The following is a 24,864-nucleotide window of genomic DNA, read 5'->3' on the forward strand; positions in this document are numbered from 1 at the left end:
GCTATGAAAATGCACTTGTTTGGCTAAAAGCAACATCAGTTCAGCTGGTAACTGAAGATCGATTTGTGTGAAGTATTAGCCAAGTCTTATTTCTGCAAGTATTAATGCACATCTGGTCCTGTGATCTCAAATGCATGAAATTAGATTATGCCTTTTTTCCTCTGAAAGATGGGACAGTTACTCTGTCAAGCTACAGAAGGGCATTTTACTTGACCCTCACATACCCTTTCAACATATTCTTCAGATGTTGTTCTGTCATTTTATCTTTAGTGTGTACTAATAGATGTACATATTTAGCATCCTTTATCAAAAGAAAGTAACACCAGTGATGTACTTGCCCAACAGTCAGAGTTCAGGGTTGTTTTATTATGATGGCTCCCCCTCAACAACTTCCTTGACAATTTGTGGGTTGCCTGTTTACCTTTGTTCTGAGGTGAACTAGCGCAGAATTATTTTTTTTAAGCGCACTAGAATAAGGACCCTATGGACAGTTACCCTGTTTGGTTTGGTTTGCCAGCATTTGGAAAGCATCCGTGCTGTAGATTAGAAGTACCCAGTCATAGTTTGCAACAGCAGATTCACATCCAACTCTTGAGGGACCACAGTCCCACTTCTTTAAGCGCTTCTTTCTGTGAGGTTTCAGTCAGAACAGCAAGGAGGAGAAAACCCAAACGAGTCGGTTGATTCTCATAGCACGCTTAAAGTGCCATGTCTTGCCTCTCAACACAGGAGTAAGGACATCTGCTTTCCATTTTAAATCTTACAAGTCAAACATGATATCACCTATTTATTTGCTTCTGTACAGAGGAGTCTTATCAGAATTTCTATAGTGTTAATCGTCCTGTAGCTGTTTATCAGTTTTGGGTAAGTTTTTCCTTTGGAATTCGTTTTAAGGCTGTGCAGTAGCCTATCCTTCAGAAGTCTCCTGAAACAAATTAATATGATCAATGTAAGCATGAAGAGACAGCATTAACTGACAGTATTAACTCCAGAACAATTACAGAGTTATGAAACTCGTGTTTTTGGTCAGTGTAAACATACACCTGTTGCTCAAGCACTCCAACACTTGCAGGCAAAACTTCTCATGTCAAAGGCTGGCCTATTTTTCTACAATCCTCAGACTTCCCTGTGCAACATCTTCCTAGCTCCCAGAGCTTTTTCCAGCTTTATTCTCACCATTGTTCTTCTGTCTAGGAAGTCTTTCTAGCAGAGTGTTATCCTCTTAGAAAGATGGATAGGGCTGTAGTGAAAATATAGTTATAACAGAAATCATTAGAGTATCTATGAACTTTATATTACTCTGCACACAGGGAAACTTCCAACTTCACCCAGGTCTGCTGTACACAGAGGAACTGAATGACAGTCTTGTCCATCAATTCCTAGAACAGTCACTGAGGTTTTGAACTAGTTTCATGCAGCATTCCAAAGCTGAGAAATCTAATTGGAAGCAACATGGAATTGAGTTTCCAATTTAATTGTTAGGCTGGTGGATTTTTGGCAGCTTATTAATTTGAAATGCTTACCTGCTGCAGTGTTTACAAAACTAACAAGGTCGCAGCTTTAATTGGCTTAAAGATTCCCCTTTGTTTTGAGGTTTCCTCTGTGCACTTCCTCAGATCTCACTCTGTTTAGACTCCTTGCAATGGAATAGAAAGATGAAGCATCAAATTCATGGGTTAAAAGGAGACAGTGGCCAGCCAAAAGAAGGAACAGGACTGGCCAGAAGCTGGGACATGTACTCTGTAGAGACCCAAAGCAGAAATTGCACATAGCTCGCTCTAATGCAATTTTAAAATACCCTAGAAAACATAACTTTGTTCTCCCTCATCCCTATTTCTGGTTTTTAGAACCCTCTTACTTTCTACAAAACTTAAAATACTTTACAAGCAGGAGTTGTCCACGTTCCCAGTTAGTCTGACTTCAGAACAAGTTCTCACCCTGGCAGCATTGAGAGATCTTTGTTTCAGAGACCAGAGTTTCACATAGAAGCTTTAGCCAGGTTGTAGTTGGTAGTTGAATCTCATGGTAGTCAAGGTACGTTTACCATATCAGAATTATTTTCAACATTGACAGAAGTTCTGCACGATGCAATGATCTATAGTTCTGGCATGCTAAACACAGAGTGATCATGTTTCTTATGACTGAGTCATGAGGCACACCTGAAAATAAAGCAGGAGCAATTTTAACAGGTTTGGTTTTACCTGCCTGGTTCCTTAGCGAGCACCAAAACTTCATGTCCTCCCCTTGTTAACTTTCATTGAAAAAAGTGTAAATATTTAACGGTGCTTAACCTGTGATTTGCATTAACTTGATATCTGAGCTACAGTCAGTTGTCTGCTTATCAGATTTAATGCAGTCCATGCGTAGTGTTGGAAGTGGGGCTTTGTGCCCTTGACAGTGGAAGGGGCATCACAGGATACAAATGAGTTGCCAGGTGCCACAGAGAATACATCTGACATCAACTTAAAAGTGTAAGTTGACATTGGAGTTCTGGTTTTTCTTTTTAATCAGCAATATTGCTTTAGCACTTTGTAGTTACAATTTTGTATCTAAAATTTATCCTTTGATCTCTCCAAAAGCCTACCTATCCAATATTTTATGGAATTATGGTTTCAGTATTTTTAATTGCTTGCTTAGTGCCAACCTAATGAAGTACTTAAAATAATGCAGTTGTCATTAGTAAAATTATTTCCCTTTGTTTCCTCTGTATCATGCTAAGATATCAGTTACTCTTTGCATCCTTGGAAGTCATTGGTGCCTTATGCTTCATCTGTTGTTACAGTATTTGAATTTCCACAGAGCAGAAGATAGTAATTTAATCCATCAAGTGAGAACTGTTAGAGCTTCTTCCCCCCTGCCCCAACCCCTTTCCTGCATCTTCACAGCCAACATATAGGATAAAAGCCAAGCTTACACAGATATAAAGAAGCAGGGGAGGTATCCAAAACTCCTCAAATTAAACAGATACTGTTCAGAGTAGGGTTTTTTTAATATAGACATCTGATGTGGCTCCTGTGTCCCTGGCAAAAAAAAAAAAAAGCTTTCTGTTAGCTAAAGCAACCTTAGTGTGGAAGCTGATTTGACTTCTTACACATTTATCTCTGAACTTAGGCTGTTCCCAGAAAGAATGTTGAGTCAAAATTTTACATTAAATTTGTAAGGTAGCAGGCTACTGTATTTCTTACATTTATGTAAGATAAGCCTCTTCTATTTCTCTAAGTTGGGAAATTAAGGCAACTTCAAATTTGAGCTCAGAGCCTCCATTAAAGATAAACCAGTGCTTCATTTACATCTAGTAGTCAACATATGTATAGAAATAGGAGGTATGCTACATTCCCAGGTATAGGGAACAAGCAGAAAACATCATAATCTATTAAGGTCCACCTGGCAACATTGAATTTCATCCTTTTTTTCTGCATATTAGTATAGCAGAGTTTATAAAATTTAGTTATTTAAGCACATGAAAGGTGATTTTTGCACATCTGTTGCTCTCACATCTTAAGGAACACATCATATGTTTATTCTGAGTGTGCAATAAGCTACAGCAGCAAGCCCTTAATATTAAAAGCTTCCTCAAGTGCTGCCTTTTTGTCCTGAGACTTCATCAGGAGCACTTACAGAAGCAGGTTTGTCATCTGTGTAGCATCACTCCCAGAGCAGTTTGAGGGAGCGTCCCCATACACTTGTTGGGTGTTTCTGTGAGGTTTCCAATGCCATTTGGCCTCATGCCCAAGCAGACACAGTAGGACTATTGGGAGGCTCTGTCCAGGAGACAACTGACAGCAACCAAGGTTCTCTCAGAAACCAGATCTCAACTGCAGATTGCTAAATTCTAGTTGACAGCCAGGATTTTCAGTTGTGATTATGGAACTCAAGATTCCATTGTCACATTTCTCCTGAACAGAGTTCTCAGTGTGACAGAAATGTTATGTATAGAAGAGATTTAAGGGAAGCAGTATCAGATTAGTTCAGTCATGAGTGAGCCTTTGAGTTGATTATGTTCATGACTAGAATTTCAGGCAACATTCTCCTGGAAGAATGGCAGGCTTAGGTAAAAAGAGAAAGGGAAATAATTTTTTTATTTTCAGTCAATCTTTGGGATAGCAGTGCACAAAAGAATAGTGTTATTAAATTTATCCACTCCTGGATTGAAAGGATTGTAACTAACTAGGAGCAATAGTCTTCCATTAGAGATTGAGAGTGCAGGGCATTATACTTAGTAATTCTACAGAGGACTATTTATATGGGTTGGTTTGTATGCTACACTGTACATAACCTTCATCTACTCTGTAGCAAGTCAGAAGCTTATTTGGTCCTTAGGACACCTAATTATATCCATCTTTTCCTATTTATCAAGAAAGTGGGGAGGATCATGTATTTTACTCACCAATGAAAGCAGATTGCCTACATGCCTCTTTCCTCCTCTTCACATGACCTAATTTAAGCCTTTTGAGAAGGAAAGCTACACATGCTTGGAACCAAGAGTTCATCTGATGTTTTAAGTGCCAGAAACTTCTGATCAGGGACAGCCTGCTGAGGAGGCAGAGAGTTAATGTCAAGTCACTTTGGTTTGGGAGGTCAAAGGAAATTGTATTTTAGGAGGCAGTGGAAAAGCTGGCTATTTGCACAGCTTTAAATAAAATTTTTGTGTTTGGGAAAAGTCTTACGGAAACGCTCACTAAGGAGGACCCAGTTTTGATTCAAGTGTTGGCATGAACTGTTGCTAACTGTGCTTCTGGGAGTTCTGCAACACCCTCAACTGCTCTTGAAGGAAGAGTTTTGTAGAGAGAGAAGGTAGAAGAACAACCATTATCCCCATTAATGTACTGTCATGTGGTGGAATAGACCAACCCATCTGGAAATTGGACACCAAGAAATACCTACCAGCCATTAACACAGGTAGATCTTTTGAAGATACTTCAGACATTTGACTTCCAGTTTAACTCTTTAGAGTAGACTCTTTAGTGCATTAGAATACTGCCCTGTCAGTTACAGTCCAACTTAAGATTTCACTGTTTTTCTAGTAAAGTTACTTCCTTTCCCAGAAGCTGAAATAAAGAGGGGAAAAGTCCTTCTGTTTGTTATTTTGCTTGAACCTTAGTAGCTTTCAGGTGAAATTTAAAAACATCTCAGTCCAGGAAGTGATGTGCTGCTTCTGAGCAAAGAGGACATCCAAAAAATACCTGCTCATTCATTCTTCTTGCTGCATGCTTCTGTCACAGCAGCTGTGCAGAGCATGGGTTACCATCCCCAGCTGCTTGTTGCCTCATTTTCAGATTTACTAGTCAAACTGCTCAGATGAGAACTGCAGTCTCCTGCCTGCTGGCTCAAACAACTTCAGCAACAGGTTGAGGAGCAGGACCTGTGCTGGTTGGCAGTTCTACCAACAGCCCAGCTGTTCAATTTGAGGGAGAAAGTAAGAAGCAGCTGGGGAGGGCTGTAGGCAGAGTCCTCTTCAGCCACTGCTGCTGTTGGATGTCATGCCCACAGCCTCAGATCAGATTAACTCAGTGCAGTGTTGTGCTGTGTTCTCCAGCACTCGGCACCACCTTACCTGAGGAGGCTTCTCACATACCATGTTTAGTTATCCAGCACCAATTCTAAAAACCTAGCTTAGCATTATTAGTTGAGCATTTTAGCTTCACATTGATAAGTCTGTGGTCACATAACTTCTTTTAAGAGAAATGCATTTGAGATTACATCAGTAAGGTAGTAATTTTCTCTTTGCCCTTGAGCTGTGCAAGAAATCTATAGCATTACTGTGGTGTGTAACAAGTTACTGCCTGGTCACCAGGCAAAGTCACAAACAGGGTCATGCAGCAGGTACCATTAGAGACTCTATTCTCTGCAACTCTCAATGAACCAGACATAGAAAATCATTGGCTAAAAACCCTATTCAGCCTTGGAGAGCAAATGCATGTTCTTTTTTAAATACTCTTTCCAGAAAGAGACAGAGAAGCCAGTAAATTTCTCAATCCAGTCTGGGCTGTTCATTTATGGCACCCTCATTAATCCACAAGGCATCATTACAATGTATTGTTGCCATAAAAATGCAGTATTTAAACAGCTCCAGAAATGAATTGTTTTATGTACTTCCCCCTGTAATTCCTTCAAAGGGAAGTGCATTATACTACTACCACACTGACCTTAAGGGTTAGTTTCATAGGAAGGAAGAAACACTGGTTCCCTGGTTTTCCAAGCATCTTCCGTTCTGCCACTAGAATAAGTTCCTTTTCTCTCACCACTGGCAGTCCCTCCACGACCACCTTCTCCCCAATTACACAAATTAGAGGGAGGCATTAACCAGGGAGTGCAGCTGTAGCACAAACCTCTACTGCTGATCCCCCAGCCATAGTGCCCTCTGTAAGGTTCTCTTTCTCATATAACTACAGCCCTGCCAGTGGCCAACTGAAAATGTTTCACAGTTCGTGGTGGTCTCTTGGTTTGTTTGCATTGATAAAACAGTACCTTGTTTTCCTGCTTAGTAACATTGTCTGCCTCAGTCCTAGTATTGCCAGTTCTGAAATAGTAAATGCAGTGAATGAGGCAGTAGAATGCTTGGAAAGGTGCAAATTCAAATAAAAAAGGACTATATTTTAATGTAGGCACACCTGTAAAGGGTGCAGATAATGCTGATTATAGCAGTTTTTCATCTTTTTCTGTATAACTTCTCCATGTTAGTATTCACCTTAACATAAATGCTTATGAAGTCCACACTTTGAAACACTAATATAATATTTTATAAAGATTTGTATCAGCTGTGTCTAAGTCTAGCTTTTCAGTAAGTAAATTTTTATTTTTTTATTATTAATACCTATATTGAAAGAATCAGCTTGTGAATTACAGCTAATTGTATTTATACATTCTGTACATTTTCACAGTAGAAATAAGATATTCCATTGCTTGAGCTGAAAAAGATATTAATAGATATTTATTAAAATGGCAAACATCTGATTCAATGTAGTCTGAAAATTTAACATACAGCTACAAGCATGTTAAAATAGTAAAATTGAAACTTTAGTATAATCATGACTGTCGATTTTATTGACAGTGAAAGCTATCAGAGCTGCTTGGAAACAGGGTAGAGTAATAGAGGTAATTGCTTTTTTTGTCATTTCAGTGGAGGTTTCATTACTCTGTCCCCACAATAATGGTTATTTTCTGAATTCCAATGCATGCTAAAGCAGAGAGATGCTGGTTTGGGCACAGACCCTCCATCTTCCAGATCATGGTGATCATAGTGACATGCTCAGAGGTTCACATCATTGTAGGTCACGTTACTGGAGCTGTAGAAGATGGTCAAAGTACATCATTCAGAACAAGATAATTTTGGAGAGGAGGTCTGGAACTGGTCTGGAGCTGAATTGTTTCCTTGTACTTTCCGTGTTTTGCCGTAGTGCTTTTCCAAACAACTCTCTCTCTTTTCAGCTTGCCGTACTGTTGAACACTGTGTAAAGTGTTGGGATGGTTAAATTGTCAAATCACTAGTCCACACTGCCAATTGAAGCACTTCTCATATTCTGGAGATTCCTAAAAAAGCATAGTATTTCTGATACGGAGTCATTGTTTTTTGAGAGTTCTGCTTCAATCTGCATAAATCCCCCTTTATTCCTCCTCTCTGCATCCACTTTGAGCAGCCTCTGGTCCATTCACAAGATTAGTTTCCTCCTGCAACTGCCAGTCATTCCCTCCTGGCTGTATTTTCATTTTGCTTTCATTCTCCACTTGGTCTGTATGCTCTAAGTTTTCCTCCCTTCCTCAGAAGAGACAAGATAATGAACTTGTTTTCCTTGAATAATCTTAGTCCTGTCAGTTTTAAGTGGAAAACCAAAAATTATTTGATCTGTATTGCAGCATGTGGTCCTGCCTGCATTCTACTCCAGAGATAGAACCACTTTAGTGTCTCAGATCCATGACTTTTCTTTTTCTTACCCATTAAATAATTATATCTGATTCTCACTTTGGTCTTGTCCTCTGAGTCTAGAGGGCCACTGACATCCACCTAAGTATCCACATCTTTACTGACTTCCTCAGCTTGACATTGAGGGTGTTCATAATAATTTTCTGCCAGTTTGTGTCTGGAAAAACAGGGTGACTGGCAGTGAGGATGCTCTTCTTGTTCAGTCAACCCTTCTGGCTATGGGGGTTGTACAGTTTGCAAGGATAAAGCATGCCCACTTCTCATGCAGACATAGTTCAAGTTAAAAAAAACAATAAGCAAAATGGAAGTATTTGTAGCCCCAGTGAAATTCAGGCCAATACTATTCACAGGGATTGTATATCCAAGGAACCATTTAAGCTAATGCCAGGAAAAGTGTGGCTTGTTCCTCTGCTGTGCTGTGTCAGCAAATAGGAGTTTGGTATTTGTCATTGTGGACTTCGTGAAAGTGCTTGTTGTAGCTGTTTCTCTGGCTGATTTGAATTTTTATTTTGTTTATTAGGTGTGGAGTGTGAGTGCCAGGGCTAAATGCTGTTTTATATAAAATCTCAACAAGATTAAATCCCCTTGCCATTCTGTAATTAATTTCAAGGATATTGTGTTGCTTTCCCAGAGAACTCGTGGTGATCTCTAGATGTATCCCTGGTTACAGAACAGCTCTGGATTGAAACAGTGAGGGATGTGCTCTGTGTGAGATACTGTGGGGCAGTTAAAGGTGCAGAGGTTCAAAAACAGCATCAAGTGCTTTGAGTAAACCACCTTTTAGGAGAACTGAGTGACTTCTGCCCTACCAACTTCAGCATCACATTCCTGCTGGTGCAGATCCACTGGGCACAGCTGGGAGACTGAACAAAACAGCAGATTTGTGTTCAGCCAGTATTACTTCTGCTGCAATAGTTAGCTTTCACTCTTGTCATAAACAGAAACCCTTACAGACTAATTACCAGATGTACTGCAGCAGTAGCACTTGTTCCCCGAAGGCTGCAATTGGCATTTGCTTTCAGAGCTGTGTAAAGAGGATCTTTTCAGGATATCATTCATTTTTGTCTTTTTCTAGCATTACTTGTGAGAAAGGGCAAATGAGCCCACCTGGAAAAGGAAGTTCAATTGTCTGGCCTGTTTTTCTGAATAGCACACAGAGCTGTAATCTTTGAGGGAATGCACACCATCTTTATGCCAACGGGCTTGGGCACTATGGAATTTGTTGGTGCCAGGAATTCTTGAATGGATGTAGCTACATGGTGTAAATGTATTGCACTGGATAAAGCACTGTCTGTACTTTTCTTCCCAGTGTCAAAGAAGAGGTGACAATGTTGTTGGAAAAAGCTCTATTCAAGATAAGACCACATTGTTCATGTGCTTAAAATTTACTGCAGTTTAATCATTTCTGTTTGATTTCCCCACTGTGCATACCTTTATCCCTGGGTGAGTGTGTCCAGTTCCAAGTCACTTAAAAACTTTGGAACTGGACTCTCTTGGTGTAGAATAAGAACATTCATGCAAAGGTTAAATGAGGGATAATTAGCTCAACTCTAAATTCACTCTGTGCATTAATCTGGATTGACTCGAGTGCAGTGACAAATTCCCAGTTAATTCAATTGCCAGAGAAAGGTACTGTTTAAAAATTGACATTGTGTTGAAAAGGTGTTCAGTAAGGGGAGTTCAGACGGAATCAGTGTGTGAATGCAAGAGAAATCCAGTGCTTGACCTTTTTATTCCTGCCTTCTCTTGAGACTGCCAACAAGAATCTTAAGTGCTCCCTTTATGGTTGACTTTGGTGGTGTGAACACCTGCCTTTTAACAATTAGAATAAAACTCACAAGCTCATTTCCTGGAAGGCAGGAGCTATCAGACGTAATGACTGCAGGCTTTATTGATCTGATGAGGAGGATTTGGAGTGCTAACACACAGCCTGAAGTTTCCATGGCCAAATAAAAATCCCTGAGTCCCTGAAGTCCTTTGCACAAGTGAATTCTTCCTCTTTTACAGACCTCTCTGAAATTGAGAAGTGTCTATCTGAAGACTGAGCTACAGATTTTCCCTAAATGTTTCTACAAAGTCTTTTTCAATAGTGATTTTTTTGCTTTGTTCTGTATAGGTGGAAACCCCACTTGACAGCAACACTGAAATCTTCCCTGGCCTAGTTTTTGTTCTCAGCAGCACAAGTTAAAGTATGCTCTTGAGCACAGTTTTATTTCTGCTCTTTCCTGATTCCCTGGAAGAGCAAGAGACCAAACAAAAGCAACTTTATATCAGAAATGTAAAAAATTCAAGGGCAGAACTTTCTGTAGGGACAACTATCTGTCCTTCATGTGAAAGACGTGGGTGAAGAGCTCTTGATAGGAAAGATGCCTCCTTTCATGTACCAAACATTCACCAGTTACGTAGGATTGCTGGAGAACAACAAAGGGTCACTTGAATCCCTTAAAATGATGGCTCTTGAAGACTTCTGTGGTAGCTGCAGTTGCTTGTATATCCAGAGTTAAGGATATCTGCCCTCCTGTGCAGGGAGTGTTTTAAGGGCAGCTCAGAACAGGATCTCTCCCCAGTAATAGTGCAGTGTGCTCATAGCCTCTTCCAGTCTTTGAGCAGTTAATCAGAAGTAAGAAGTCTTTCGAATGTACAAAATCTGTACTCCTTGACTCTGCTCTGACCAGTCTTCTGCTGAAGAAGATTTTTAAAAATCACAGTCCCTCCTGGTTGCTAAATTTGATGTTCAAGGACCTGTTTCACAGTCCTTGCTAATACAGCTCTATATGTTGAATTGTCATGTCTTACATGCTAAATTTGGGGGATTGTTTGGGTTTTGTTTCATGAAGATTGTGAAAAAGAATTCCATTAAAAGATGGAATATATATTTGTTCTTTGTGGAATATTTTTTGCCAACAGAAATTACAGTAAAATTCTTGAGGAAACAGTATCCACCTGAGAGGCTAGCAGGGCTGTTGGCTGCTAACACACTAATCACCTACTTAATTCATGGCAGTACAGGAATGATTAATAGGAGGCTTTACAAACACAGGTGTCTGGGTAGTACATGCATCCTGTGTGTGTGAACTACGTGGTGCTGATCTCTGACATGGGCAGCAGTCCAAAGGAACAGTAGGAAGAACCTGATGTTGTTGAACTGCTGGACATTCAGTGGTGCCACTGTACCATGCCTTTTTTATCCTTGGAAATAGAACAAATAAAGGCTCTCTGAAGAGAGGAAGCCCAGTTGAGTTGCTTGGAATTCAGGCACAAAGAATCCAGAAGAATTTTTGCACTATTGTGAATGGCAGCCTGGTAAAACAGTGGGTTTTGAAATAGAGCTCTTTTGGATTAATAAGGGAAGCCTTTATGCAAAGTATTACTGTAATTGCAGGCTCATGTTCTGATTGCCTTATCGGGGAGATGCATCCTCAATGGTATCTTTGTCTTACCATGGAAAGAGATAGAAAATAAGCAATTAAAGCAGACTTATTAAAATGCCACAAATCTGAGCATTCAGCTATGCACTTCTAGCTAAGATTGTCGGTTAGTTTTTGTATTTTAAAAAAAAAACCTATTGCTGTGGTCTGTGCTTGCTTTGTAGTATGGCCAGACTACTGACAAAAGAAAAATTTTCTCTTTTTATTTCAACTGTGATCTTCTTTTCTCTCTTCCTGCTTCTCACCCTAAAGCAGTCTTTTATGACTGTGCTCATAGAAATTAGAGGTTAATTACCCCTGTTGTGTTCTTGGGATCCTTGTTATTCCAATGAACCTTGTAAAGAAATACTACAGAATCTGGCACTGGTAATTTCAAAAATAGATGGACTTTGCTCTGATTGTGTATCAGCTGCTATTCTAGTAATAAATAGTGTATTTATTGAGCTTTATGAGAATGAAAACAAACCCCTTGCTCCCTATTTTGTGGTCTAGTGCCACCTAGGCATGAGCACGTCCACCATTAGATTCGTATCTCCCAGAACAGAAGATCCCCAGGGGAAAATCAACAGACATCTTTTATATAGTGATAAGGAGATACATTTTCAAAAGAAAAGGGCTTGGGTTTATCCTGTAATACCTCATAACAGCAGTCTAATATTAGTGGAAGATTAACATTATTCAGTCATTTAAATGTCAAATCTTTATGGCAAACCAGCATAGATTTTGAGTTAAATCTCAAAGACTCTTGCTTTCTAGTTGTGTGCGTGTGTGTGTGTTGCTTAATCTCCCCGGCCAGTATAGGGGATGTTGTGATCTCCTCATTAAAGACGTCACACTGAGAAGATTGGAGAAGAGGAATAAATAGAACAAGCGCTAGAAAGCCAAGCAGCTCATCTTGGTTGAACTAAAATGCACTCCACACAAACTGCCTTCCCCATAGATTTGTTTCTCCTAAATAAAACTCAGTTCCCATTTTGCTGAGTATCTAACCAGCTCATTTGAGGCTCTGCTAGGTACGTTTGCATCCCTTTCTGAAATGTTGTTTTACCTCATTGTGCAAGTCAGTAGCTGGTATTTTTTATAAGTTACTCCTCTGGTGGAGAAAGCAGGTAAGGGCAGTGGCTCCCAGAGGGCAGAGAGGCTCAGAATTTCACTGGGGAGGTTCAGTACAGAGCTTGAGCACTTGAAGTTGTGCTGTATCTGGGCTGGCTGTGTGCAGCCCCATCTCATTATCATTGGCCTATATTCCTGGCCTGTGCACCAGTGTTGCAGGGGCTGCCAGATCTGTCCAGGCTGATTCTGTGTCTCCAGGTGCCAGGGCTACAGTCACAATGTGTGTCTGTGAGACAGGTCTGCTGCTTCTCCTTGGAACTAGCCTCTGTGGAGAAATAGGGCTGTCAGGTGTTCAGACACCCTTCACAAATGGAGGAGATCCAAGAAAATAAATACATGTTTCTTCATGGCATTTTGTGTAAGGAAGAATGGAGCCTAATGTTTAAGAGTTCAGTTACAGGTAGATAGCTGAGATTTGAAAGATTGCCCACTAAAATGTTTGTGATAATAAATTGTATAGAAAGAATTGTGCATTGCGTAAGAATGAGTGAAAAATGAGTCCTTGCCCATACTCAGCAGGATCTGGTGAGGCTGGAACTACTGGTAAGTTTTTCAAGCAAAGTTAAGTTAGGAAAAGCTTGCTGCGGGAACTTACTGCTTTTTTCCAGCAGTTTTTTTTTTATTCCAGCACTGTGCTTAGTCTTTGTCCTCCTCTGATCCCAATAGATTCTGAAAGAATGTAATGAAAAAAGGAAACAAGGCAGGATGCAACAGGGTGGACATTTCCACACAGTGACGGCTTGCAATCCGACTCTGGGAAGCTTTGGTGGATACGGGAACAACTAATCCCAAAGTATAGTTCCATTACAGTACAGTGCAAGGGAGTATCTCTGTCACAGGGCCATTTGTGGATCCTTGTAGAGCTGGTCAGGTCACATTTGTTCTGAAAGCACAACTCTGCCTAGCATGGGGTTTATTTTTAGTATTTTAACCAAACAGCTTCAAGACTTGGAACTTTCTCTAAAATTTAATTACTCAACCACTGTCATCTTGTGTTCAAGGAGTCCAACATGAGGGTGTTGATGAAGTGAAGGTGCTACCAGGCTGTTTGGACTTACTTAAGCAAAATGCGTTTATATTGGTTCATCTCTAAGAGTCCTTTAGACTCATAGTCATTCTGTGCAAAATTGATGGTCTCTTTGTACAAAATGGAGCCTGCTTGTCCCTGCCAGCAGTGAACAGCCAAAGCATTTGTCCCAAGAGTTTGTCCTTTCAGATCTACTGCTGACTGCCTTTTGCAAAATTATTGCTGCAGTTCCTGGAGCTGGCAGTGTTGAGGACAATTTGAATACATGGAAAAGTGCTGTGTTTCCACTCCTTCACTGGGCTCTCTTTTACGCCTAATGAAATGACGAAGGAAACCTTGTGGGTTAAAGCATGTTAGAAACTTTGTATCAGGGGCATCACTAGTTTTTAGAGTGGTGGAGATTTTTTAGCTTAGGTGGCTACTTGTCTTAAGTCAACAAAAAAACAACCTGTGTTGTTGAGCATGACCTATACACCGAATTCATTGAAGCACTTTTGAGCTCAAAATATACTTGAGTGTCCAGACTTAGAAAGTAAAAAGAAAATAAAATTTTCACAGGAGCTCTGGTTGAATTAATATGAGCTAAGGCAGGAACAAATGCTGTATTTTCCCCCATGACTTTCCTATTTTGTATTTCTGGTGTTTTTTTAAGTTGTCTTAAAGAACAAGAATATTATTGATAAGTTTCAGAGGCTTGCACATTTTTCTAGTTTAGAACCATTTTGCTTCTATTATCAGAGCTAATACAGCCATTTTGCTGTCCTGCTTTAATACGGCATTTTAGACACTAAAAAGTCCTTCTAATTCTGCAAGCAGTCCTCTTTATTTCCTTTCTGCTTCCCACTTCCATTACTAATGCTTGGCAGTGATTCAGAACCACCCTGCTTTCGAGATAGGGTGACTGAGAAACCAACAAAAGCAAGAGAAACAGAGTGAAGGAAACCACTGGCACCCACCCCACAGCATGATGGCAGCAATCTGTGCTCCTGCGGGCACTCCAAGTTACAATAAGAGTTTCCATCAGCCAGGGAGCACAGTTCCTGGCTGCCTAAAAAGAGAAGCAGTATTGTCTGTTGAAACCCAAGTCTTGAAGCCAAACACCTCCTGAGATATCTTTCCTCTTCTCTTACTGATTCATTGTGTGGCTGTGGGCAAGTCTTCATGTTTATTTCCCAGTCTCTACAATAGGCAGTTATTAAGCTACTTTGAGAGCATGAGTTGAAGTTTTTGAAGCACAGTGTAGTACTAGGTATGGTTTAAGTTACTGATCACTGAGCTGTACTGTATTGCCTGTCATGGGGGGCATCCTGTCTCTCCAGGTAATTGATGGGGTTTGCCTCCCATCTGGAGTGGCCCTTGGTAGATGACAGTGACAGTATGAAGCTGTTGCAAACTGCTGGCCCAGTTCATGCCAAAGCCAAACCTCTCACCAATTTCCAATCTGCATATCTGTACTTAGAAGTACACGATATATTAATGCCTCCAGTAAATTACATATTCTTCTAAAATACGTGAAACTGATAAATCTGTGGACTATCAGAAGCAGTCTTTGGAGCTCAATGGGCTGATGTGCTAGAGAGCTCTGTAAGAGAGACATGGAATGAAGGAGAGAAAAAAGAAATTAAACATTAATGGGGGGAAAAGCACATAGTCACTACATAAGCACAGGCAGTTGGAAGTCACGGAGGCTTTCTGTGTATTCAGTTGCTTATTTTACCAGGGGACACTTTCAGCCAGAGATATTGCTTGGAGTTGAATGCATAAACGGAACAGCGGGGGGACCTGCTGATGCTCAGCTTTGCCATTCTCAATAAACATCACTTTGCTCAATAGAGAAATTATTGCAGAGGCCTTCAAGGAACAAAAGCATTGACTGGCCACAAGCAGTGCTGATAAAACTGCCTCTTTAGAGCCTTTTAGGTTTGCTTTTTCTCCGTTTTGCACACAAGGCTACAGGTCATTCAAGTGAAACTCTATGAAAATGCCAGCTAAGCAGCCATGTTTATCCCTTTTAAAAATTTGGTCAAAGAAGTCATTGTTCCTCTGCTCAGGTCTGTGCCCTTTCAATATGGGGAAGTGTGAAGATCCTTTTAGACATAAAAAATCCAATCCTTCAGTGTTGCAAAAATGACATGAAATCAATCCAAGCTTTCTTTTATAAGGAAGCCAATATAATGCATATTTTAAAACAGTTGAATAATTGTATGAAATAAAGAGGCGTATTGAGGCTTAAAATGCCTCATTCCATTAAAGCTGATTTTGTTGCATAACTGTCGTGACATCAGCTCTGTAAAGAACAATAGTCCATAACGATTTACAGGGAGATAAATTCCTGTGAGGGCTTCTAGCTGCAACCTTATCTATGAAAATGAAGTTATGCACCAGAACCCCTTGATAGATTGTTTCCATGAAATTCCCTCTAGTTCACTTATTGATGAGAACCTTGAAATGCTACCATAATAGTTCAGCTGTGAAGAAATTATTGTTTTGAAGTAGTTAAGACAAACTTATTTCAATTGCTGAATCACTTTCAATGTTCACTTGCAGAGAGGAAAATTGTTTAATGTGCTAAAATTAAAAAGTGGACAAACTGATTCCAATTGTTTTTGGGTTTAAAGAATTTAACTTAATTTTAAGCATTCTGGTTGTGGCTCCTCAAGCTGTCCTGCAATCTGTCTTAACTTTTGATATAGGCCAGGCATCTTCTATAAGGAGGTTCCAGTGTTTCAACTGTATTTTTAGTTTCTCTTGTATACATAATGCCTCTATTAGCTTTCTCCCTAGTTACATTCAGTTTTGTTCTTTCCACTGAGCAACACACTTTAAAATTACGTTCTGATAAAGCCCGATGGATTTTAAAGGTCACATTCTTTTCTCGGATGAATACATCATTCCCATTGATTCACCTGCTGTTTCTGCAAAATCAGAGTATTACTGATGACATTAATTATGTTCATATTCAAAGGGTTCTTAGCACAAGCTCAGGCTTTTCTAACATGCTAATTTTTGAGATGCATTTAAAATGCAGGGAAGATGGGAGGAGTTGGGTGTTATTGCACTGGAAAAGAGAAAATAATTTTCTTTGTGCAATTCGTGGTCCTACAAGGAATGATGAGTTTTTCCAAGTTATTGATTGTTTTACTACCTAGACTGTAAAGCAATCTCCAGATGTGCTCACATGTTGTTTTTCCTGCTGAGGCATTGGTATGAAGGAATTCTGTCAAGGCTATTGAGGTAAGCCAAAGAAAAGCCTAAAAAACACAGGTGGCAGAAAACACATAAAACCACTACATTGCTTCAGCTTGCTTTTATTTTGGCACTGTTATCTGGTTCTAGGGACCATTTTAACATCTGTCTCTAGTGGAAACAAAGCATATTTCTGATAGTAGCAAACAGATCTGGCACAGAAGGCAGCTTGCTCCCTCTAACAGGGAAATCTGCCCCATAAGCCAGTGATGTGTGTATAGATTTGATTTGGAGCTTATTCCCACTTTAAACAACATCATATTCATTGTACCACGAGTACATTTTGGGTTTTACTTTAGATTTTTTTTGTTAGGGATCTCAAATCTTAGCGTATGGGGGGGTTTTTTGAGATTAGAAGTGGTTTAATCTCTCTGGGTTGAGTTTAGTTCCCAGAGAAGTGCCTGGCATGCTCTCCAGAAGCCTTTTCTTGTAGCCCTAGCTGGTGTGCTGGGGTAGCAGGGCAGTGTCCTCATCTGCTGCAGGCAGGAGCTGCTCGGGAGTGTCACGTGTTGTTACTTTTGTCTGAAGAAATCAAAGGTTACTTGCAAATACCTAAACTGGTTCCTATTGCTCATCACTGACAAAATTTGCTGGACTTCATAAGAGTTAAGCTTCTTCAACACTAGACTTACCTGGACAGAGGTGTAAACCTTGAAGCAGTAGTGTCTACATCCCTGGTTCAGCTGTGTGCAAACCACTATAATTTATTCTTTTTTCCCTTTTTCCCTCCTGATGACCCTTAGCTTCATTTTCAGTAGATATGTAATGCTTTCCTTTAAAATGTGCATCTGTTTGTTTGTTGCTCCTTCTGTTTGAGGAAGAGAGGAAAAGTCAGTGAAATTGAAGCCTGGCTTAGTTTGCAGTACTGATGGGTATTACCAAAGAAAGAAAACACATTCTCTCAACGTGCCTGCCCATGGTGGACACTTCTCCTTCCAGAGTCTAGGTGCTCTCCATCTTCATTGTTTTCATACATGTACCTGCTTTTGTTAAGGCTACTGTAGGTGTCACAAATTCTGATTTAAATATTTAAGATTTGGAGAGATTTCACTCTGAGTATTTTCAGACAGTTAATTGCCAACACTAAAAATTAAACGTAAACTAACTTAAAGCAAACTCTGCCTTTTTCTGCTACATGCTGTCACTAGGATGCTGTGGAGTACAGATGGATGTTAGTTGTTCATTTTGATGAAAATACTGAATAATATTTGTGTCTTTCAACCTAAACTGTTCGAAGGCACAGATGTTTAAGTGGATAAAATTTTTATTAGCAAATGATGGATGTGGGTTTACTTCATTTCCAATGTTTGTAGAGATAAACAGGTTCTATAGTTCTCTAGTTTATTGGCATCCCATTGCAGCTGATCTGGCTGTGAATGGACCTAGGCTGCATTTTTGTTGTAGACTTTCACAGTGAGCCTTGCTAAATTAAAATGTATTCCGAGGTTCAAGCAGGAAATACTTGGTATGAACATAGCTCAGTTTCAAAATAGTCACCCAAGGCGCAGGGAGAATGTGACACAAAACAGGGAGTACTGGAGCTTCACTCCAGGGCCACCCTACTGCCCAGTGGGAATGATCAGAGCTCTGTCTACTTAACACAGTAGAAGGGAGCAATATTAACTTCTGCCCTTTTACCGTAATTTTCTATTACAGCTAAGGTAAGGTTGGCATGGCGTGCAGTAACTTGTGTAACTGTCTTTCCAAATACAGGCCAAGAGCAGCTTAATCCAGAACTGTGTGGTGGATGTTAGATGGAAATTCATTGTGGTGATACCAGATCTGCGCAGGCACACACAGAGATGTAAGGCAGAAGGTATAAAGGGAAGTATAAAGTATACGGGTATATGATATTGTGTTGATATTTTTGCTGTGATGCTGTAGCTGTTAAATATATCCCTCTGATTACATAATTTTATGTGAAATGACTTTGTTGGTTGCTGAGGATTTTTGCTGCATTTTGTCATGTGGTTCACATTAATCTGTGGATCTCCCTGGCTTCTGTTGCACAGCAATTTGTTCTGTACAGGAGACTTGAAAAGCAGGCTCTTTTACAGCAAGTGGAGGAGTGTCAGGAGTGCTTTGAAGGGATAATTGGCTACCTTCCATTTGAGGATTTAATAGAGCACCTTTCCAGTCCCCAGCACCTCCCATCATTTGGAGAAGCACAGTAACCCATATCTTGTGCATCACTCCAGGAAAGTTGATTTATAATAGATGAGTTTTTTTAAAGTTCTGCTCCTGTAGGAGCTGTCATTGCATGTTTTTGGTCTAATCAGGAACTCAAGAAAGTGTGCTGCTTTCTGGAAGCAGGAGAAGTTGACAGTACTATACCCGAAGGCTCCAGTAATGTGTGAGGAATAACTTCCAGTTTTTGTGTGTTGGTATTCCTGTTACTACACAGAAAGGATGGATGCTCATTCAGTAGATAGGATGTTGCACTGAATTTCATCCTTAGGCTAGGAAGAACACTGCCAGCATGTGTACTTGTGGTTTATTAAACAGCAGGCAGCAGCATTTCTCTTGAGCGTGAACAGAGTGAATTCAAGGACCTGAATCAGCAGAACGTCTATGCATATGATTTAATTTAAGCACACAATTAGGAGTTCTGTGGAAGTTGTAATAAAAAGTAAGATCAGAGATGGCAAAGATGACAGGATGAATGGCATGAGTGGAGGAGAAACGTAAGGCCATTTAGGTGGTCTACTTTGTAGTCCTGTAGTTTAGTAGTTACTTTGCATAATTTATATTGGTCCCGATTCTTCAGACTGGACTGAAGCAACTGAGATGCAAATATTCTTCTGGGAAAATATGTCTGATATAAATATAATCCCTGAAGTGTGATCTTTACTTGCTTGTAAGGTAATGTGCTTGCCCCATGTCATGACTGCCTGGTTGTGTCTGCTTTTCACAACAGAGTGTGTAAAATGAGGAGTGAAGGTTGGCAAGTTCAGATCAGAAGCTTATTTGGGTCTGCAACAGGGATTGTTGTCTGACTTGTTTGGGGCTTTCAGCTCCACCTTCTCCCAGGGGACAGGTCTCATTAACATGTAATTGTTGAGATGCTGTTTGGACCAGGCATGTAGTGAACTGTTTTTAATGTTGCATTTCATGTGGAAAAAAAAAAAGCTGGCAAAGATGATGAAAGACCTTCCTTCTAGGAGTGGTTATGAACATTAGCCTTGTTTTTATTATGAAATATAAGAGTACTGCAGTTCCTGAGGTTTTAGAATGGTGTAGACAGCAAGGAATAAAATGAAAAATGGATCATTTTAACAAAAGAAATGACACCTACTGTTTGCCACAGCTTTTGAGATATTCAAGAAGTGCTAAACATTAAAACATACAAATAATAGTCAGGAAGATTGAGTCAGAACTTCTTTTAACTCCATACTACTTTAATGATAAATTTTGTTTGTACTCATTCTCTTCTTCAAGGCAACTCTTAATTACAAGTGTGGTAATACAAGGCAATCTTTTGCAATGCTAAAGCACTGAAAGATAAGGATATATGTTTTGATTTGTTTGAACCAAGTGATCTCTATGACAGATACAAAAAAAGAGAACTTCTGACAACAGAGGTATTCAAGAAAGCAAAATTTGGATTTAGAAATGCACAAACCATTCCCCTTCATCAGGCTAAGCAAAGTAGGTCTATGAGGAAGCTAATTCATGTCATGTATATAAAGCAAGTCAGGTTCCAGCTACTACAAAGCTTTTATGTAAGACTTTGCTGACCCAATAGGTGGTGGAATATAAATAGATCAACAGTACACCCTTCCTTCTGCTGTTCTACCTAATCCTTTCTTGCCTTCAGGATTGAAGAGTATTTGATCTATTGAGTCTTAAATCAGACATTGTTTTCAAAAAAAACAACCAAGCCCCCAAAATCCAGGTGAATGAAAATTTAATGGTGTAAGAGTGAGAAAACTGAATTAGGAATACACTACTGTTCTTCCTTCCCCTCTCTCAACATACAGAAACTTCACAAAGCTGGAATTGCCTGGCTTCCTACTTGCTCTTCTTAGCTACCCCTGTCAAGTGGCTTAACATGAACCTCTTCAAAAAGAGTAATTGTATTAAACCAATATTAATTTACTTTCTCCTTTTCAATAATGCTTAAAATGCCCTTGTCATCCTGCCCGCAGGTCTCCACTGCTGCTCAGGAGGTGGAGCACTCTTTATTTTTAGTAACAATATCTCTCATGCTGGGGTGGAAGAATCTTAAACCAATTAAACACATTAGAAGATAATAGTGCATATAGGTTTCGTTCAAGATGTGCATTTTCTTCACTCTGGGGTATGTCCTAGTACCAGCCTTCCTATCCAAGATGACAGAAATAGTGTGATAAGCTGCTGACTAGGTAAGCAGTATAGCTGCTGCTTTGTCAGTTACTCCCTTGTCAAGAAATCACTTGTGATGGGGTTTGCCTCTTTTTTTTTTTGTTAATTCCATTACAGTTAAGTTTTGTACATTACCTCGATTTTGACTTAAACATTTTCCATATGCCTGTTTCTTTTTAAACATTTATTTTTTAAAAAGAATTAACCTCTTGTACATGAAGTGTTTTTTTCAATAGAAAGAGATTGTGTGTGTGTGTGTGCTTCTAAGATCTGATGATTTGTTCTTCCCTTTTAATAATGCTTAGTTACTGGGAAAAAACTTGTGAACTGGCTGGTGTATTCTGATCCCTTCAAATATGTTTGGGTCCACATATTTTTACTCTTTGCATGCACTCTGAGTAGCAGGTTGATTTTGTTTCTTCAGTTGCAGAAGTTGCAAAAGCATGTTCTGAGCCAGCACACGGACTTGTCAAGGTCAGAAAGCCTTTGGCTACACTGACATTAAACCTTTATTTATTTGATAAGGAATTTACACAGGCTAGCAATGTTCAGTTTGTTTAAATACAAGATATTTTCTAGGAACTGTGGTGTGCCTTACTGCATGTATGAGGCATGGTCTCGTCAGCAGGGGTATAGCCTTGAGCTTTTTATTTATTCTTCATCGTGAATTTGACAGTCATCATACAAAGCATGGAGCAGGCTGTCCTGCATGGATTTACTTTTACAGTGGAACATCAATAAACAAAATAAAGCCAGATAGCACTTTATAGATGTCCAGCACCCCAAATGTTAACAAACATTTTAAATGTTAACATTGTTCAGCAGAGCAACATAACTTGTATCATCTTTCTTGGACTGGACTGAGAGAGAAATCCTGATAGGGAGAAGTTACAGAGGTCAGTAGTGTACAGTAGTGTTTTCTCTCACCAGAAATAGTAGGTCACTAACACGCTGTAACTGTGTATTTCAAGTAAGGATAATAATTAAACTGTCAGGCTACTTCTCACTGAAGGGCACTTCTAATATAATACTTTTGAAAATGGTAAATGTGATTTTAGAGTGCTCCAAAAATTGACAAGGGAAGAGGGATGGGAAGGCAAGGCAAGTCATGGCAAGGAAAAGGAATGGTCCGTTAGTTAAAGTACTGATATAGCAATTGGGAGGCTGGATCAGTTCAGTTGCAGTGCTGGGTTTGCTGTCCTGGTCAGTGTTTCATTTCCAGTTCAGAGGAACTTGGCTAGTGCTCTGTTTGGCACTGCACAGCCTGTGGCCAAACCTGGGAGCTCATAACTCTGACGGATATTGATCGTGAACAAATAGCAAGTAAACACTTGTGAGGGGAACATTTTTTAAAGGTAGTACAGGTTTTTGATAATCAAGTGCCCAATTTACTAAATTACTGCTCAGCTAATAGTTAGGAGTGTTTGCATGGCAGAGTGTCGGGAAGATAAATGAGTTTGTCAGTGAGATGCTCAGATTGTCTCATTTGTTATTTTCCCCTCGTACATGGCATTTGATAGATGGCACACTGCTTTCCATGCAAATAACTTCACCCTGGCTAGTTTGTATGTTTGTGTGTGGGAAGATGTATGGAAAAACGGTGGATTTTTTTTACATTTTAAATTACAGTTGGGGCAGTTCCATCCTGCAGGCTGTGTTGGCTGAGGACTTCGACTTTTCCAGCCAGCACTACATGAAATGCCCAGCCCTGCTGCAGGTTCTTCTTGCCATTCTGCTGCTCCTTTTCTCTCTCTGACTTCCCTGCCAGCCCCTGTCTCCCTTGGGTTGCTGGCTGGGGAGAGAGCTAGACTTTGCAGCTTCCTGTTAGGATTTGGAGGTGCCATATGGGACCCTCAGAGGATGTTTTTCATCTTCTGCCCCTTTCTCTTTTACCTTAATCCCAGAACAAGTGGTAGCCATCGTGTTTAGAACAGGCCTGGAAGGACACGAGCCGGCTGCCCTATGTTCCCCCTTCCCATGCTCCAAGTTGTTGCTAAGTTTTGTGTGAACAGACCCTGTGCACACATTCCCTTTGTCCTTTCAGTGAGACATGGAAAGTCTGACCAGCCCTCAGCAAGGGAAAAACTCCTCACATCTCTGTTGAAGCAGCCATTTTCTCTTCCCTTCCTCCATACACATAATTTTAAAACAAATATTACCCTGTAATGCAAAATTTGCTAAAGCATCTGTTTCTTCCTGGGAGCTCTGGAAAAATGTGATCGATGTGATGAGTTTGTGAGTCTGCCTGGAAACTGCGTATGTTAGAGGATGAGTTCAATATGCAAATCTCCAACAGCTCCTATTTATACTCATGTCAAGGTCCATATTGTCCCTCTTCTGTCTCTCCACCTCCCCAGCCAGTTCCTTGAGCAGTTGTTGTAGGCAGTACTGAGTATGAAGGGTGCACTGCCATAAAGCAGTCAAGGGAGCTCCTGGAAAGGCTCTGGTTTGTGTGGGCTCATCCCACAAGTCTGCTCTGTTCAGTCTCTGGCATTGACACTGGTGAATCGTCAGAGCCACCCTGATGAGCTGTGGAGCAGGAGGGCCTGAGGCTTATGGATGGCTGTGTCCCTGTTCAAGATGGCATCAGGCAGGTGTGCAGGCTCCTTGTTCTGAGCTGTCAGTGTCTGAGTTATCCTGTGAGAGAGATTTTTCAAAGGTGTGCTTAAGATCATTATTAGCTGTCCCTTTGGAAATATGAATATTTCCTACTTGCCTATAAATTTATTGACTAATTCACTGATCTGGGCATTTTGAAAGCTGGCACAGCCTCATTTGCTGAGAGTGAAGAGAAGATCTCTCTTTGCTTAGCACTCAGCAGCTGAAGAATTCCCATGAGTGGCAGTTACGAGGTCAACAGCAATAGAACAACCCTTGATGTTACTATTTTGTAAGCTAAGACAACAAGCTCGATTGAATGTTATTCTTTTTACCATGTTATGTAGAAAGGACTCCTTTTCCTGGTGTTTTTCAAATGCTGGAGAACAGCAATTGTTTGTGTAGAATTATCTGTTATTGTTAGCAATGTTCTTGCTTCTCTGCAGCACAGTGACACTGCCTTTATCCTTTAGAAGCAATGGAAAATGATAAATGAGGTTAACAAGCTTCAGTCTAAAGTGAAAACTAAATCTGTGGCTATACAATTCTTGTTGCATTCATTCTGATCAGGGGTTGGCTTGTTCATTTATTCTTGGGGAAAAAGCATCTCTTTTCCTTGGCCTCCTGAGAATCAGAAACCATGATGGAAACTCACCTGGAGTAGCCTATTTCAGAGCTCAGCAAAGAATACTACACAGAGCATTTAGGGATATAGATGGCTTGTTTTCCTTATTTGCTTCCCAATCAGAAATTGGATGAACCTTCGGGATGCAGAAACAGGGAAAATCCTCTGGCAAGGAACAGAAGATCTGTCTGTACCTGGAGTGGAGCATGAAGGTACTGTGTGATTTTATTCTGCGTTTTGGGGCTGGGTGGTGCTGCATGTCTGGGTCACCTGAGTTGCAAACATACCCCTGCTTTGAAGGACAGATGTCACCTTTGTCACTTGGGCAAATCATATCACCTCACTGTGCCTCAGATTTTCATCACAAATAAAACAGGAACTGTCATCTCCATCAGAGGAGCTTGGGGAATTAATTAAAACATACTCTGGCCTGAGATTAATGCCCATTGTACAAGGAGTAGTTAAGACCTTATCTGGTGCACAGTTCACTCATCCATCTAGAAGATGGATGACTACAAACTGTAGCAGATGCAGAGGAGAGCTATTAGGAGAAGCCACTGAA

At 40.2% G+C, this 24,864-nt stretch overlaps 1 protein-coding gene across 3 annotated transcripts in view; it reads left to right on the plus strand.

Annotated features, from left to right (window-relative positions):
• The window catches only part of PDE6D (phosphodiesterase 6D), a 34,857-nt gene that overhangs the window by 3,107 nt on the left and 6,886 nt on the right, over nt 1-24,864 (plus strand). For 2 of the 3 annotated variants that reach the window (XM_039557299.1, XM_010397240.4), the window contains exon 2: nt 24,426-24,514. In XM_039557299.1, coding sequence (XP_039413233.1) covers nt 24,426-24,514 — 89 coding nt within the window. Of the gene's footprint in view, nt 1-18,448; nt 18,552-24,425; nt 24,515-24,864 lie in introns of all 3 variants that reach the window. The other variant, XM_039557300.1, reaches the window with a different exon arrangement.

This window comes from Corvus cornix, chromosome 9, assembly GCF_000738735.6.
Source record: "Corvus cornix cornix isolate S_Up_H32 chromosome 9, ASM73873v5, whole genome shotgun sequence".
In the NCBI taxonomy this organism is placed as follows: Eukaryota; Metazoa; Chordata; class Aves; order Passeriformes; family Corvidae; genus Corvus; species Corvus cornix.